At 44.2% G+C, this 18,287-nt stretch overlaps 1 protein-coding gene across 13 annotated transcripts in view; it reads left to right on the plus strand.

The window, feature by feature from the left end:
* The window catches only part of NCOA2 (nuclear receptor coactivator 2), a 272,180-nt gene extending 254,943 nt beyond the window's left edge, over window positions 1-17,237 (plus strand). For 7 of the 13 annotated variants that reach the window (XM_029222582.1, XM_029222590.1, XM_029222587.1 and 4 more), the window contains 6 exons: window positions 2,086-2,364; window positions 3,249-3,326; window positions 4,675-4,909; window positions 6,705-6,882; window positions 7,469-7,667; window positions 9,443-11,419. In XM_029222582.1, the coding sequence (XP_029078415.1) occupies window positions 2,086-2,364; window positions 3,249-3,326; window positions 4,675-4,909; window positions 6,705-6,882; window positions 7,469-7,667; window positions 9,443-9,610 (1,137 nt within the window). In that variant the 3' untranslated portion in view covers window positions 9,611-11,419. Of the gene's footprint in view, window positions 1-2,085; window positions 2,365-3,248; window positions 3,327-3,740; window positions 4,631-4,674; window positions 4,910-6,704; window positions 7,668-9,442; window positions 11,420-13,316 lie in introns of those variants that run through there. The other 6 variants (XM_029222591.1, XM_029222588.1, XM_029222589.1 and 3 more) reach the window with 4 other exon arrangements.
* Window positions 17,238-18,287: the final 1,050 nt, after the last annotated feature.

Here is an 18,287-nt window from a genome sequence, read left to right on the forward strand (position 1 = left end):
ACATAAAGTCATTAACTACATCAAGAGTACTTTATAGCAACAATATAATAAATAACCTAACAGTCTCATGAAATAACTTAGGACTTTTCTGAATCTGGCTACGCAGCCCAGTTTGTGTGAAGCAGGCATCCTGGTTTCCTATAGAGTCACCTGGAAAAAACAATGAGTCTCACTGCTGTCTTCCTCTTTTCTCAACATGAATCTTCTTTATTTCTTATTGCTAAGAAATACCTTCCAGGGTTCTCTCTGCTTCATGGTCGTAGGATGTATCGTGAGGGTCTGTGGGAAGGGAGATACAGACCCACTGGAGACCTCTCTGAAGCATTCAAAACAGCCCTGTCATAATCCCCACGTTCAGCAGACATAAGTGGGAGTTAAGACTTGACAGTTCATACTGAGAACAGCAGAATGGAAAGAAATGACTTGAGGTTACATGATATAACCTGAAATAAGAAAGGAAAATGGAGTTGAAGTATTTCCTGTGTGGCTGGTTTGCTTTGCCTTTAGTGCTGGTGAGAATTTAGCATTCAGTATTGTTATCCCTGAGTTTTGTCTAAGTGACATTTAAAGATGTGATTCTTGGGGTTGCTGAGTGACTCGGAGCATTGTTTTCATCAAAAGTGGTATCATTTCATTAATATCTTCAGTCTCTTTTTTTCTCATTTATTTGTGTTGTTTCTGTTTTGTCTCATCAAATCCCTCATCCTTATATCATATTAAACTGAATTATAGAAATAATGATTAGGTGGAGTCGGGAACTGTAGAATACACGTGGACTTTATTTGTACTCATCAGAGTTGTGTGTTTTCTTTAAAAATGGATATTAAACTTTCTCTCTGTTAAAGATGGGCAAATATTTAAAGATCTGAGATAGTTTTGTGGATGTAGTTAGAGCAGTAATTCAACAGTGAGTGGTTTCCCCCAAGCGGGCTCCATCCACATTTTTAAAACTACTACAGACGGGGGAGTGGACCCAGTTCTCACGGGTCCATGTGACCGAAGCCCAGGATTCTGGGTGGCCCCAAGCCCTGCTCTCACATGGGTAGACTGGCTTGAGGAAAGCTTAGGCTGTTACTAGGCTAAAGCAAACCTGAGAGATGATTTTTGCTGTTGCGTCCTTGCCTCCTGGCTGTTGGGAGGTTTGTGGCAGAAGGAAGAGGAGAATGAACCAGGTGCACCTTCCTGCTCTACGCAGAGTCATGCAGGGCCACCTACATCGAGGGTGTGCCCCTTGGAGCAGTTCTGGATTTTCTGCAGCCGCCTCCTTCTGACCCAGATAGGGTAGCCCTAAGAAGTCAAGGATAACGAACACGTTAAATACGGCTAGTAGGAAATAAGATGGTGGCAGAATGTGGGGCGTGTAGGGAATTCTGACGACCACAGAAAACAGTCAGATACAGGTGGTGTTTCACACTGGTGAGTGGCTCAGGTCCTACATCACAGACTCTACTGGAACCCACTCCTCACTAGCCAGACAGGCTTCTTGCAATTTGCTGCACATCTACAAGTCTCAGTTTTGTAATCTGCAAAATGGGAATAGTGGTGGGCACCCCAACACTGCTGATCCCAGCCAGGTACCAAGGCAGCTGTCTAGTTAAAGTGATTAATACAGGTGTGACTAATCAAATCAGAACACTTAAGACGTGGGAATTCCCTGGCGGTCCAGTGGTTAGGACTCTGCACTTTCCTGCCAGGGCCTGGGTTTAACCCCTGCTTGGGGAACTAAGATCCCGCAAGCCGGCAAAAAAAAAGCCCCTTGAGGCGTCTAGGGAACGTTCGCATTCTTCCAACCGGTGGCATGAGTAGGAGGCATTCTGTAGTCACAGCCCATCTCTCCCTTCCCTCGGAAGAAGTGCTGTGGGGAGTCAAGCCTGACCCCCTGCTTCTTACCTCAAGTAACTGGATCTCTGGAACAGAGGCATTTTCTAGGAAGACAAGTGGAGTCAAGGTAGAAGTCCCTTTGTGTAGTAAGTGCAATAGCAGAAGCCTCAAATACAGGGCAGTGAGAGGAAACAGCCTTCTGTTCGCTTTGCAGTTTTCAGTGGTTTCATTGATTTGTTTGTTATCCGGGGGCTTTCTCCTCAGAGCCAAGCGGTGGATCCAGAGCAGTTCCCAAGTCAGGATTCCAACATCCTGCTGGAGCAGAAGGCCCCCGTGTTCCCACAGCAGTATGCATCTCAGGCACAAATGGCCCAAGGCAGCTACACTGCCATGCAGGATCCAAGCTTCCACACCATGGGGCAGCGGCCGAGCTACGCCACGCTCCGTGTGCAGCCCAGACCTGGCCTCAGGCCCACGGGCCTGGCGCAGACCCAGCCCAACCAGCTGAGGCTTCAGCTGCAGCATCGCCTCCAAGCACAGCAGGTGCGTTCCTGGCTGCGCCTGGAAAATCGGGGGGCGGTGCGGGGGTGGGGCACAGGGAAGGTGGACATGAGCCCGGGGGTCCTTTTGGAGGCCTTAAAAGCTCCTTCTGTCCTTTCCAAGAGGGTGAAAGCGTTGCCACGTTGCCTTACAACTTCCATACTCCTTTCTGCTTCACCTCCTTCCCTTCTTTCTCTCTTCTCCACTAACTCCACTCCAGCGTAGAGCAGCTCTTTGGTTTCCTAGCTCTATTATTTACTGAGGGGCTAACCTTGAGCTCTGTGAGCCTCAATGTTTACATCTGTACAATGGGGTCACTGTACAGTCTCGGGCAGTATGTGTGTGTCTGTGGGGCCCAGCACAGTTTCTGGCCCAAAGGGAGCTCCCAGGACAACCGTAGCTCCTGCCATTCGTCCTATCTTGTGGCCAGAATCATCACTCTTAGTGGAGTGGTGGCATAGGGTGCTGCGTTATGGAATACCTGTTTAGCTCAAGAAAGTGTGTTCTCACTGAAACAAGCCTGGACAGATTTCTCTCATATGGTAAATAATCGTGTTGTGGGCTTTTAAATCGCCTCTCCCTTTTTTCCCTCTGCTTTTTTCCTAATCTTCCTCTTGGCCTCCTTTTCTGATTATTCCACTCCCTTGCCCCCTTGCAAACAGTGTGTTTTCCAAACTGTCCAGAGTAACTTCTCAGCTATAAGCAATGGGAAACCTCAGTGATAACTAGCTTTACCAGGGGATCCAGGTACAAACCATGTGGTTTCAGTGTCCAGCAGCAAGCAGATGTTGGGTTGGCGGGGAGAGGGGAAATTTCTTGAGGAAGGTGATTTGAAATAGAATATATTCTGATTAAAAATATATTGATTGCCACGTGTATGCGTTTAGAATCGCCAGCCACTCATGAATCAAATCAGCAATGTTTCAAACGTGAACCTGACTCTGAGGCCTGGAGTACCCACACAGGTAAGGGGCAGACCAGCCGTCAGCTTTTACTGCATCCGCTTAACTTCTCTTGTCATTTCTTCCCCCTTGATATCCCACGTAAAGTAACTCAGAAGGCCGTACATAGATCCAGATCCACACAGTGGATGTCGTGTCATTCGCTTGTCTTGTCTGGTCTGTTGCTTTTGTGGTTCTCTCCTCATCACTGCCATGTTTATTGCCAGGTACAGTCAATTATCGTTATTCACACTGGTTGTGTTCAGTAAAGTTACTGCAAACACTGAATTAGCGAATATTGAACTGTTGCTCCTAGGAGAAATAAAGGGTTCGTTTCCTTTGAGCCTCTCGGTCACATTTTCATGAATCAATGTGTGTTTCTGTTTGAAGACACCTTGTTTAATATACGCTGTTGATTCCTTAACATTGAACTCACAGCCAACAGCACTGTAACTCATGCCTGCATGAAGCTCATCGAACTCCCAGATTTTCCCCATAAGGCACATCGCAGCCCCCTGTGCTTATTTAGGACTCTAGGCAGCACTTCAGCACTTCTCAGGAGCCATTTTAAACAGCAGAGTCACCAACAAAAAGCACGACAACGTGAAAAACGTGGAGCTAAATAGTCCACAGAAAGGACACTTGTGCGCAGTACGAGAGCTGAAGCAAGAAGCAGTGCCGCCTGGTTTCAGCCTCAGGTGGGAATGGGCACGTTGGGCTTCTCACATTTTTTGCTGCTCTGCACGTGTCCATAAATCACGACAGTGCCGTGAGTATTGGTTCTGGGGTGACAAATAAATGTTAGCAGGTAGGCAAGCTCACCAGTGCAGGATCCACGAATAGTGAGGTCGACTGTATACTGCCAGGACCCGTAACCAGCCTGGTACCACTTACTGACAGCGCCCCTCCCGTCCTGTCCTGGCCTCCCTACGCGCCTGCCTCCGTTCAGCCTTTTCTGAAGTGCTTCAAAGCCACGTTTTGGCACAGTGACTTGGTTTCCCTTTAGACTTGAATGTCCCTTAGTGAGACTCTAAACTGCCGTCCTCAGGGTTTCTGTACAGAGTCCTCTTACAGACAGGACTGGGGTTACCGTGGGCTCCCCTCGTTACCTGTGTCCTCTCACAGTGAGTCTCAAGTTTCTTGATACTGACATCAAACTTAACGCATGTCATTGCAATGTTTGAGAATCATCATCTACAGAATTCAGCAGCTCACGCTCTCAGCCACCAGTTGGTCAGCTCTAAACTGTTCTCTTCTGTTTGCCAGATAATTTCGCACGAGACCCTTTGTTATCCTGCTTCTAACATACGGGCTGTTTTTCGATCTGTCTCCACCCCCAATGTCTTCCTCCGCGTTTTGCCCCCCGTTCCAGGCACCTATTAACGCACAGATGCTGGCCCAGAGACAGAGGGAGATCCTGAACCAGCATCTTCGACAGAGACAAATGCATCAGCAGCAGCAAGTTCAGCAGCGAGCTCTGATGATGAGAGGACAGGGGCTGAACATGACGCCCAGCGTGGTGGCTCCTAGCGGTGTGCCGGCAACTATGAGCAGCCCCCGGGTCCCCCAGGCAAATGCACAGCAGTTTCCCTTCCCTCCGAGCTACGGTACGGGACTTACGCCGCCGCCGCCGCCTTTCACCAGTCCTTTCTCCCCCGTGTCCCCCAGTCCCGGGTCACAGCTCCTCTCTCGCAGCTCTTTGCATGGCTCCCAGAGGAACCTGGCTAACCGGGGGGTGCTAGGAAACCTGGGAGGACCACTGGGGCCCGTCAGGAGTCCCCAGGTCCAGCACGGTACCTTCCAGTCTCTCAGCTCAGGTGCCACCTTTGCTCTGAGCGCAGGTCCCTCTTTAAGAATGACCGGAGTAGGTGTGCGTGCGTAGAGTGCCTCTGCCAGTCATGCGTGTGAGTGCGTGTGAATGTCTGCACTTAAGTCAGTGTCTGTAAACACAGGTGCCTGTGCATATGCTTATACTTGAAAACCTCTGAGTCTAAAAACGATAGATAGGAAATGCTGAAAGGTAGAAAATGTTGAAAGACATATATCATTGTAAGTATTTTACAGACTTCCTACAGCTTTTGAAAAATAAAGGCTCTCAATATTATACCAGATCTTTAACGAATTGATCATTCTTGAGGGGCGCTGCACAGAAACCACAGCAGACGACCTCTTAATTTTCTTCGTATTGATTTGTTGTTTAATGTCAGTCTTAAGAGACAAGCGTGCGATATCATAAACATTAATATTTGTGTGCATGTCATATTCGATTAATAGTTGAATTATTGATAAAAGTAAGGACTTACATCAAGGTTAATATTCAAAATGACTTTCCCCATCTTCCGCCAGAGTTCTCTAGAAACAACTACCAAGTCTTTGTGGTGCTTAGCCTCATGTCTCCTATTTCTTTAAAGAAACAGAAAGATAATGTGCAGCTTTTTCCTGTGTGATCTTAAGCTTTTCTTCTATAGCTCATTAAAGCATTAATTAAATATGCATGTTTAACACATCTTCTAGGCAAAAATGGGCTTACCTCAATGTCATCCCTGAAATTTTCTAAGAAGCCGCCTCCTTTGTTTCCCAACTCTTCCTCTCTTTCCTTTTTGATCATTTAGGAAAGACTGCTAAAAGTTCTTTCTCTCCTTTTAGTGTAAACACCATTTGCCTCTGCACTGAGCAAGAAGCTTACATGGAATTTGTTTTTCTTATTCTTGCTAATCTTGTATAGCGCAAAAGCATGGTAGAGCCCTTCATAAATACACAGCAAGCTAATCATGAATGCAGTTACTTTCTAAAATTTTTTTATTTTTTGGCCATGTCGCAAAGCTTGTGAGATCCCAGTTCCCCAACCAGGGATCGAACCCAGGCCCTCAGCAGTGAAAGTGCGGAGGCCCAACCACTGGACTGCCATGGAATTCTCACAGTCACTTATTTTTAAAAACGCATCTATCTCATCATAGAATAACTTGGGTTAATTTAATAAAAAATTATTCAAGTGTGTTGGCTTTTTATATATAGCTAAACCTTAATCCAACTTAATCCAGTTGTAGTGATACATAAACATTGAAAGACTTTCCGGTCAAAGAGGAATATACACATTTGACTCATTCTTGATTTGCAAGGGATATGGAGAAAGAATAGTATCTCTCTCTACCTCTAGTCGTGATGGTTAATACCGTTCCTAGGCACGCCTCTAATTACTATAGAGAACCAAGGTATGGAGAGATTTTCTTCATGCATTTTATTCCATCTTGGAATCTTTTTTAAATGTATATAATTTACCAGCACGTGATCAGGTATTTGATAGTAATTTTCTTTGTGTATTTGATTTGAATGTTCTCTTCTGTCCCCCGTCTCAACGATAAAACTAACAGTCTCCTTTGGATTTCTGTTTTGTTTTTTAAGGAATAAGTCAGCAGCCTGATCCAGGCTTTGCTGGGGCCACCGCACCCCAAAGCCCTCTGATGTCGCCCCGGCTGGCGCACACGCAGAGCCCCATGCTGCAGCAGTCCCAGGCGAACCCAGCCTACCAGGCCTCCTCGGACATGAACGGGTGGGCGCAGGGGAGCATGGGCGCAAACAGGTATGCCGCGTGTCTATGTCTTTTTGATAGAAATGATCACCAGGGAATCTTTCCATAGCCCACCTGTCTCTCTTCTGGATTTTTCTTCTTTGCTCAAGCAAGCAATACCAAGTAAACTGCTAAGTAAGCCAGTCTACGTTTCCTAGGGCAGAAGTTACCGGAATTTACCAAACCTTAGCTTAATGTTTTTTCCTTGGGAGTAAAAGGAGCTCCCCTGAGAAGGTAGCACCGCCACCAATGGATGATAGAAACCGCTGTGGGAGGCAGTGGCGTAGAAGCCACCCTCTATCAGTACAGGTAATAAAAGCAAACAGAAGCCTTGTCTGGTACAGACATGACAGTGGGACGTGTCCTTCCAGACCTTCACGGTAATGTGGGGAAAAGGACAGAGCGCGGTGGCCCCCGCAGCTTCGCCAAGGGCTTCTTCCCCCGCTGTTTCTGACCTCACCACCCCCTGGTGTCCCACCCGGATTCTCTCAGCCTAGATTTATTCATTCTGAAGGAAATGCCTGAGAAACCGGTGCTCAAAACTGCCTGCCTGTTTGCCCGAGGGCTCTAACATTTTCATCTTTCACTGTGTTTCTAGCATGTTTTCGCAGCAGTCCCCTCCACACTTCGGACAGCAAGCAAACACCAGCATGTACAATAACAATATGAACATCAATGTATCCATGGCGACCAACACAGGTGGGATGAGCAACATGAACCAGATGACTGGACAGATCAGCATGACCTCAGTGACCTCCGTGCCTACGTCAGGGCTGTCCTCCATGGGTCCCGAGCAGGTAAGCACCCCAAGGAGAAGCCCCCCGCGGGCTTCCGATTGTAACTTCTTGTCTATTTCTGCATTAAATGTGTCTCTCCATGTGCTTAACATATGCCATCAACTCCCACATTTATCTTGAAGAGTGTTTTTTTCACCTTACCATCACTTGTGTTGGTGTGATTAACAGAAATAATTGATAATGACGAAATAAACATGAAAGGATCCCTGACTGCTCAAAGATCTTTTAAAATATTTCTTAACTTTCTTGTCTTCTGAATTTTTCTCTTATTTGAGGGATTTGGCGATATATAAAATGAATCTCGAAAAGTGGAGTGGTGAAAGGTATTTTTTTAAATAGTTTTATTTTTGGATTTTTAAGAACTGATTTTTTTCTAAACATAAAACCAGATGAAAAGCAAAGGCCAAACTACCTGCCATCCAGTTAGCTTTAAATGATAGTTCACGTGTGCAAGGAGACTGACACAGAGTATCCAAAAACTACTCTTCGTCATCTCTGGGATGTGGATACCATGTCTTTTTTTTTTTTTTTTTTTTGGTCTGTGTATTTTTTTTTAATAATTCTGTTTTGTGTTGAATAATACTGAAATGATTCTGCCATCCCTAAGTGCATGCCAGCTTCACTTGGTGGCAAAGAGACTCAAAGCACTTGATACGTAGGTAGCCAGCCTGGGATTCAGAAATCTATGATGGGTAAAGATATTGGTTAATAATTTTTAAACTGTATTAAAGACCTTATTTTTAAAGGGCACAAAATGCTGGGCATTCTACCACCTCACTAGTTCAGGCAAAGTGTTAATGGGGCAAGGACCCTGAATCTTATTTCAAATTTGGAGAAATTGAGGCATGGAAAGTCTAAACAAATTAACCAAGTGTCATTGACAGCACCATAAATTTCCATTAGACCATGATTGTGAGAATGGTGAAAGGTTGAAAGTTTAATTAGGTCTACTGAATCCTGATGTTGGTAAAGGACAATTTGTGTGAAAATTTACTAAATTTTACCATGCCTCAGTGTATTATTCTGTAAAAAGAAGATTAATAAAAATGCAAAGTGATACATGAGAAAATACAAGCAACTTTGCAACTTAAGAAGGCTTTATGCTTGGGTGAAATAATAATTTGCACTTCTCTGGTTGAATTGATTGTACTTCTCTGGTGGCCAAATGCTTATTTGTATAAATTAAACATAAATTAAAGAAAAATAGACTTTCATCTTTTTAATGGAGAAAATATAGTGTAGATGCTGAATTTTCTACCAGAGTGGACCACCAGCAGTTCCTGCCTTGCTTTCTAGGGGAAGTGTAATTTGTAAAAGAAATGTACGGATGCCAAGAATAGTCAACTTAGAAAAGATTCACAAGATCCTGCCCCGTTTGGGGTATTCACACCTGCTCCTGCTAATCAATAACTTGCCTAAAGTAACAGACATCAGGAATCACTGATCTCATTTGCACTCAAAAAAGTGAACACGTTAAGGCATAAGAATGTTTCTAATATTACCATCTCTGTTGAATTTCTCTACAGTATACAAAAAAAAAAAATTAATTGTGAAGGCAGCGAGTGTATTATAAGGATTTATTTTCACGTTCCTTCACACTCCCCCCAGAACGTATGCATGGAAGAATAGATAAGGGAAGGGGCCGTTTTTATGTAGTCCTTTCTCCCCATAATTCTACTCCTAGAACCAAAGAAGCAGGTTAATGGGTGGTTATTTCCCATACGCTTCTGGATGTCTCACTGAATAAAGCCCCTGTGCTGTCCTGCCGCCCTCAGGTTAACGATCCTGCTCTCAGAGGAGGCAGCCTTTTCCCAAGCCAGCTGCCTGGAATGGATATGATTAAGCAGGAGGGAGACGCACCACGGGTAAGAGACAGCGGAGAAGCCAGCCATGAATGCGGTAGTAAAGTGAATGTGACGTTCTGTAGACTAAAATGGGCATAGATATGGTGTCCGCCAGCAGATTGAAGAGAGTTGTGTAATACTTGTGATTTTTTTAAAATGTCTTCTAATTTTATCGGACATACAGTGGTTTTTGTGTGAATAATTTTTTCTCTAAGCTCATTTCAGCTGAGCCGATAGTGGTGTGTGAATTAAGAACACTAATTCTGCCCCGGAGTGAAACCATTACAGCCAAGCAGAAAATCAAGTAGCAAGGAATTAGTCGTGTGAGGGCAAACTGATCAGTTTTGCTTTTTCTGAATCATAATGCCTGCCTTTTCAGAAGGATGGAGAGGAACTAACTTATAGTTGCTCTCTCTCCCTTAATTAAGTCTAAGTTTACTCTAAGTGTTTTTCTATATTTCATTTTAGTTAGGCCACCATTTGCTTATTACCTTAAACACTTGTTCGAAGAAGAGTGATATCACCGTGTTCAGCCACATCTTGAAACAGTAGAACAGTCAGTGCTTAGAAGCCACCTGAGTTGGGAGCCTGGCGGCAGGTGTGCCAGAGGGACCGGGAGGGCCCCGAGCGACCTGGCACAGGTGAACCGGGCCCTCTGAAGGTGGGGCAGTTACAGTCCTGAGCAGCAGGTAATTCTCTTCTAAAGCGGAAGGTCCTCTCTCAGTGGAGAAAAAGGTAGGGATGATGTGGAATTTCCTACACAACAGTGGATCGTGGATCATTTTGTTAGTATTATTAGCATTCAAGTTCCAAAGCTAATAGCATAAATTTGATCCAGATTTTAACGATGCAGTGTGTGGCTTGTCTCGTTTGAAGAACCACGGTCACGGTCATGGTGTGGCACTGAGGCTTTGGGGGGCGGGGTGGGGGGAGTCCCTTGGATGTTTTGTGTACGAACCCAGATGTGCACGTCATCTGAACGGTTAACGTACGCATGTAGTCGGTCTAACAGAAAATGGAATGTATTGCATTACTGACCAAGGGTCTAGACTCTAAATGCGCCATCGATGGAGGCTGGAAGGCCGCGGGGCACTGGCGTCTCCCCTGCCGCTGGGCCTGCCCTGCCCTCCGCTGCGGCCCTGCACACAGGGGCGGCCTGCGCGCAGAAGCAGGGCCTTCAAACCCTGGCGGCACCTCCCAGAGGAACGATGGCATCGGCGCCAACTAGGCTCCCACAGGGTACAGCCCGTTCTAACCCAGAAGTGCCGGGAGCTTAGCCTCTGAGCGTGTGGTGTCTCTCTGGGGGGAAGAAGTGCGTGTAGGTGGCCAGGCTCGCATTTCGCTCCACGGATCCCGCGCGCGAGGAGACCGGGCCTCCCTCCCCCTACTGCCGGGTAACCGAGCGCAGCTGGGGGCGGGATGAGGCCCTGGGAAGCACTTCCCCGGGCAGAGCCGGCAGCCCAGCCTTGCGCTGCTGTCTTCCGAGAGCCCCAGAAAGTGAGCGGCCTTAGTGTTAGGTCCTTTCTTCTGCCACCACGTTACCTCCACGAAGGAAAGACTCGCCTTCTGTAAAGCGGAGCACGTGGGTGGCCCACGGTCTGGTGCAGAAACCACCCACCTGTATTGAGCGTTTAGCGCAGGCCTGATTCTCTGCTTAGAGCTTTATTTGGAGCAGCTCACTGAAACCGCAGCCCAGCGCGTGGCAGATCCACTGTTCGGAGAGTTTACTGACTCGCCCGAGGTCCTGCAGCACAGGAGGTGAACCCCGGCGGGCCGATCCCTGGCTGCTGTCGGCCCTGCACCATATACTAACCCACCTCTCCCAAGGCAGCCCAGGGCTCTTGTGAGACTTCTTCAAGGGTTTATGCAGGTAGCGCTGGAAATGCAGGCCAAAAAGGAACATGTTACTTCATTCTTTGGGGCCATTCCTTTCTCTCTCTATAGGTCCTAAAGGGAAGGAAAAGATACTTAAACATACTCTGGGACAGGCAGTAAAGACTCAGCTGCATACTTAGTAGAGTCCTCCCTCGGGCGGGTGGGGGGGGCCTCATCTCAGCACGGAGGAAGCCCCCCGAGTGAGGGGAGGGAACGCACCTTTTGGCCTCTGATGCACCACGGACCGTGCGGGCCCGTGGTAGATATTTAGGCCTCCCCCGCATGTTTAGACAGGGAGACTGAATCTCTGAAGACTGGGCACTTTACCCCAGGTCACACAGCTAGCAGTGGTGGGATATATCGGAGGCCAAGAGGGGGACCACCCCGAGCAGCAGCACAGGAGGGGCCCAGCCCTGCCAGGTGGGCTCGACTGGCGCAGCACAGGGTGGAGGAGAGATGCAGGCAGGCGGCCAGCGGAACCAGATGTTCACACACGTCGGGGTGCCGGCGGGGGGGGCTGAAGAAACCTGAATTGGAAAGATGCGCACTAAGGTCACAAAAGGCAACTTTCGGTAAACATAGGGTGTTCTCGCCATCCAAGTGCCTTTCGGATCCATGGTGAGGAGTCTCTCTGTCACCATCTAGCCCGGGCCATTTACACGCCTCTCACTTCCTGCTTTTTTCCAGTCCCCCTCTTGAATCTGGCTTCTCCATCTATACTTTGTTCATGCTGAATGTTAAAGCCAGACAACAGTCTGTCACAGACATGCTGGTGGTTTCCTTTAGACTCTAAAGTTTAGAGAATAATATGTGCAGTGTATCTATCCCTCCTAATTCACGAACAATACCTGGAAATCACTCTGCATTTGTCACCGTGCTGCCGGTGTGCGCACAGGGAGGCTTCCGTCGTGTTCGTCCTGCCTCTGTAACATACCCTGCTGCTGCTGTGAAGGGAAGAGCTGTTCTCAGAACTTTTATTGGTGATCAGGTTCTATTTGAACTAGAAACCACTGTGATCCATTATACATTGAATCGGTGTTCCATTTATCCTGGAATGGAGATTAAAATTGGATCTTGCTTTAAGCAGAGCTAGAATACACAACCATGGATTTACCAAAACCTAGAGAAGAGCAGTTATTTTATCTAACCAAAAGATTCTTCCTTTTATAAGGACTTAATCATACTGTTACTACACATGTATTTCAGTGTATTAAAACTGAGTTTACTGCTCAGCCACGTGACACCTGTATAAAGAAAGTACAGCTGTGATTACTTCTATCATCTAGTGTTTTGGAAATTGAACACTAACTCAAATCAGCTTTGAGTTGATGATAATGACGATGACGGTGATGATGACAAAAACCCCAGTTTATTTAGCCTGCAGAAGCTGGGGAGAAGCCTGTGGTTCTCCATGGGAGTGTGGCAGTAAGGGAGAGTCAAGAGGGGACGTTTTTAGGAAGTGGGTTTGTACTGGATGGTTTGAGGAGAGATGAAGAAAACAGTGACCCCTTCTGGATTGGACGCTGTCAAAGAGCAGGCAGTCCAGCAGCTGGGTATCTCACAGGTACCTCAGTGAGCTCTGTTGCGGAGGCAGGTGTCACTGGTAAGAGAGCAGCAGTCACTGAGAAGGAGGGATGGGAAATCCGTTGCAGTCTGTGCCCTTCGGAGTAGCGCAGGATCTGCTGGCTGTGGGAACCACTCTCTGTGTTCAGTTAGGATCAATGCCATCTGCCCATCTGCATCAAAATCAAGCGTAAAAAGTAAATTAATTAACTAATTTTAAAAAAAATCAAGCGTAACTCATCCGGATGCAGCCTTTGTGACTGGCATTATTTAAACCGGCCAAAGTGGTCTGATGTCTTTGTGATGGGCCTTATGATGATCTTACCAAAAATTCCACGCTACGACACCACTCTCTGTTTTCCTACAGAAATACTGCTGACACTGAAGGTAGCTGGTTGCTTCTTTCTTCAGCTGACTGGGCTCACTTGCTCAAGATGCTTACCAGTCTGGAGAGCTGCGTCTATTTGTTTTGACCCAACCGACCTGCCATCCAGTCCCGCCAGAGCAAGATGGGCAGACGGGCCTGGGCCCTGCTCCCCCGGTGGAGTCCCCTCGGCTGCTGCAGGAGGAGCTGCCTCTTGTGTTGATAGACGGTCTGCAGCTCGCGTCCGGACAACTGTCAGTCTGTTCACTGCATTCACCTTAGTGCAACTTAGATCTCTCCTGCAAAGTAAATGTTGACAGGCAGACTTCATACCCGTGTCAGATTGAATGTATCTAAATGTATGTATTTAAGGAAAACACCCATGCTCTTGTTCTGTTCCTGTCTGGTTCCAGACACTGGTTTCTTGCTTTGTTTTCCCTGGCTAACCAGTCCAGCCCAAAAGAGTAAGATTTCTTCTGGGGGGAAGAAAAGAATTAAAAAAAAAAAAAAAAAAATCGAACTACAGATGTTTTAAGCTAAGCCTTCATTTGGGATAAAAGCAGGGGAGACACCACGGACCGTGCCCTATGTACAGAGAGACACCCAAGAAGTGAAGACCAAGAAATCATAGTTGTATCTTTGTAGAAAGCTCTCAAGACCATGTTGGAAAGCGTTTCCAGTTACTGAACAGATGAAAAGGAGCCTGTGGGAGGGCTGTTAACAGTAACAAGTACTTTTTCCTCTTTTTTTTTTTTTTTTTTCCTGATTCAAACCAAACTAGTTCACCCAAATCATGACTCAAGAAGAAATAGTTTTCATTTCCAGATTCGCTTAGGTCGATCAGACAGCCTGAATCAGCACCTCCTCTTGAATCTGGCCCCGCCTCTTCCCTTCCCCTCTGCCTTCCCCCGTTCTCCCCACTCTCATGTCTTTTTTTTTTTTTTTAAATAAAAGCAACAGAAACCAGGTAAGCCCTTTATTATTTCCTTACGTGTTTTGCCATCCACTTACCAATTGCTAACTCTTAAATTTCAGAAAAAGGCATTTACTGGCAAGGAGAGGAGCAAAGTTAGGACTTGATACCCATCAGACTTTGGACACCTGCTTTGAAAGCATATTCATTCTCTTCCCCAGCAACACTGGTCCACCAAACAGGAGAAAATAAGAGTGTGCTTAAAATTGACAGCAGACATCACGACAGATTTCACCTCCACCATGTGTTTTTTATTTTGTTTTTTAGCAGTGCTGACTAAGCCGAAGTTTTGTAAGGTACATAAAATCCAATTTATATGTAAACAAGCAATAATTTAAGTTGAGAACTTAAGTGTTTTAATTGTATAATTTTTGTGAGGTATACATACTGTGGAATTGACTCCAAAATGAGGTACTTCAGTATTAAAATTAGATATCTTCATAGCAATGTCTCCTAAAGGTGTTTTGTAAAGGCTGTCACGGCCTCGATTAGACCTAATTTGTAGACTTAAGACTTTTTATTTTCTAAACCTTGTGATTCTGCTCATAAGTCATTTATCTAATCTATATGATATGCAGCCGCTATAGAAACCGATTCTTGATTTTTATATGTTTATATTCTTTCTTAATGAACCTTAGGAAGACTACGTGTTACTAAGCAGGCCACTTTGCTGGTTGTTTTTCTTGCCCACTCTGGTAGGGGAACAATCTTTTCTTAATTGGCATCAGTTTCAGACAACTGTAATACCAAGAAACTGGTGACCTTTTTTGAGCAATTTCTCCCCAACCCCTAATACACATACTTTCTTACCTAAATTTCAGAATGATGTCTTTTTGATGTCTAAAAAGCAAAGCCTTTTATATCTCATTAGCCAGGCTTTTTAGGGACAGAGAGGTTTTTCCTTGAAATTTGAGTCCTTATTTGTGGCAGGGTGAAAAATATAGACTACCCCTATTTATACGGATATCTCTCTGTATATGTACAGATTATGGGAGTATAGAAAGAGATATAGCCCAAAGATGAATGGTAAGTAGACAGTCTGAAAGTGTGGCTCCATACTAAAGAAATTTTCGGAAAATTTGCATTTCGCTACTTTTTTCCACTTGAGGGGGTCTCACTACAGGGAGGTGGCCGAGGGACAGCACTTCTTGGGGCCACCAGTTCACACGTCCCTCTTGAAAGGCTCTGCTTTTCTCAACCGAACCATTGGGTCGCCCAACTGTGACAGAAAAACACGGGCAGATGTTGGCCCTGAACTCCGTGTCCTCACCGGCACCACAAGGCTTATGTCATACACGGTGTAACGTGACCAGTTCCAAGTTGATCTTTAGAAACGCGTGAATTAGAATGACTTTAACTTCACACAGCACAGAAGAGAAATGGAGTTTAAGCTGGATTTGTTTGTTTTGAGTTTTCAGTCCCTTTTCACTAGAACACTGTCCAAAAATACCGGTGTTACCTTTTCTTGTTTATTCCTCCGCCCACTGTGTTCTACTGTCGGTCCCAATTCAGACAAATCTGCAAACCTGTGATACTGGTAATTTGGAATAATTCATGATCGTTACCGTTTTGAAGGAAAAGAGATGATCAGTTCTCCTACGGCTCAGATCAGGTCGTGGATTTTACACCTAATTAAGAGAAGAAAAGTCAGTGAAGGAATCCTCTGATCACATTGATCATGATAGAAGCAAAAGCCAAATCAATCCCTCCATGATCAGTATTTCTCATGCTGTATACAATAAACTTGTTAGACTGAGTACTTGGCTTTCGTTTAATAGAACAAATAATCAGTGTTTTACTTATATTACTAAATGTGAAAAACACATAATGTGAAAAGTATACATACATACATTAACTTGGTTGTGAAACTCATCTGCGTGTTCATGTGATGTGGTAAGTTGAAAAAGTGAAGTGAGCTGTTTTCCTGCAATGAATTCGTTGAACTCGAAGATGAAAATGCCCCCTCCCACGTGTATCTCTTACGGCCTGTAACAATTGAAAGCAATGATTTTGCAGTTTATATAATGCAGTTTTTAATGTGTTTAAAAACGGAGTTCCTATGGGCTTAACACATGAAATGGGTGGCACAGATCCCCTTGCAGAACCCAAAGATACACAATCAATTTTGAAATGCAACTTAAGCCATTAATTGTTGGTGTGAATTTAAAATTTTCTAGTATTTGTATGGTAGTATGCTGCCTAAGAGCAAAGCATTCTCTGCACAAAAGAAGATTACTGTAGTGGCTTCGATTTTAATTAGAATTTTCTCCCTGGTGTTTCTTTATAGACTAAAACGAAATCTTTTAAGTTTCTTACTACAGGTAAAAGCTATGTGCAAGAACCTCAAAATGCTAAAATCTAGCATAATGCCTTAGATCTGTTTTTAAGTCTTGTATATTCCTACATAGCTGTCCGATGTATTATATTTGTATAGTGAACTGTGTACAATTTTTTGAATAAGTGCATCATCGCTTAACCTTTATGTTGTCGAATGGTGATGATGATACCTTTCTTCAAACATTTAACTGTCTTTTTTTTTTCTTATGCCATTTGTGGGTTTTATTTGTACAGTTTTCCTCATGAAGTTGCATCTGAGATGTGTGTATATGAAAAGATTATACAAGGGTAAAATTAAGCAATATATTAACTATGGTTCTTCAGGAGAAAGCTTACAGTGTTTCAGGTTGTGATTTATTTTCAAAATGGAGTTGACTCCAAACATCACTTTGTTCACCTGCATTGATGTTTGTATTTCTAGTGTGAGCAGTTTATGCAAAAGGTAGATATATTCAGAGAAATTTTAAATACATTTATGCAAGTTAATATTGCTTTGCTGATGCTATTTGCTTATTTGATGTTAAATAATGCTATTGTAAATAAAGAATTCTGTTGTTATTGCATCATTTAATAAATTTTAATGCCTTCGGGTTTTACATGGCTTTGGAGATTTTCATGTGTTTATATTGTATCTTCATTCATAACTGCAGTTAAATACAAAATTACCTGACGTGCAATTTAATAATTTCCAACGTTTATACAGTAGTTGACACTGTTCCCAGCTTGTTAACATTTATCCTCTCAATGACCCATTTTCTAGATTTTCAGTTTGAAGCCAAGAGGGGTTTGTCCTGCTTAAGGTTATCTGACAGCTCCATGGCAAATAAATACAGGCCAAATCTAAGTGATTCCTAAGTGATGCTACCACCGCTCATCCCCACTTCTCCAAAAACATGTACGAGAATAATGTGGACTTCTGACTAGCTTATTAAGGTTATACTTTTTACATTAGAATAATCATGATGGTTTTAATAGATTGGTTTGTTAATAGTTGATAAGCAATGCAAGTATAATACTTAAAACCCAGGTCATAAACTACATAAAATATTATAGTAAATACAATACAATTTTTAAAGTATACCAGAAACAAAATGAGTTATTAGAAAAACCCATGCTACTAACTATATTAGCAAAGTAAAAGAAAAAAAAAAAACATGATTAACTTAATAGATGCTGTTTGATAAATTTGCATAGGATAAGTTTCAGCCCACATTCATGAGAAAACCTCAAGGAAAAGTAAAACCTCTAGGCAAAGTAAATGTCCCAAAGTTATTTGAAGTTATCGGATACAATCCCACTGTGATACATCTTACTTCGTGGTGAGATATTAAAAGAATTAAAATCAGAACAAACTAAGGAGGCCCACTACCCATGCTAAGAATTTAGGCATCGCTAGTGGAATAGAAGGGGTAAAACATTTTCAGCCAATCTGACCATCTATAGGGAAAGCCCAGATGAATCTACCAACCAGCTCTTGGAATGCGTAAAAAAGCTCAGTCAGATGGCTGGAACATACAAAAATCAATAACTTCCATTCACACTAATAACCAATTTTTTTCAGTCCCCATTTACAATAACCAATAATGATTATAAAGTAGGATTACACCTAACATGAAGTGTGAAAGACGTTTGTGAAGAAACTGCAAAGTTTTACGAAAAGATAC

The sequence above is a fragment of the Monodon monoceros genome, unplaced genomic scaffold, assembly GCF_005190385.1.
Source record: "Monodon monoceros isolate NGI ecotype Baffin Bay Population unplaced genomic scaffold, NGI_Narwhal_1 Super_Scaffold_14, whole genome shotgun sequence".
Lineage (NCBI taxonomy): Eukaryota > Metazoa > Chordata > Mammalia > Artiodactyla > Monodontidae > Monodon > Monodon monoceros.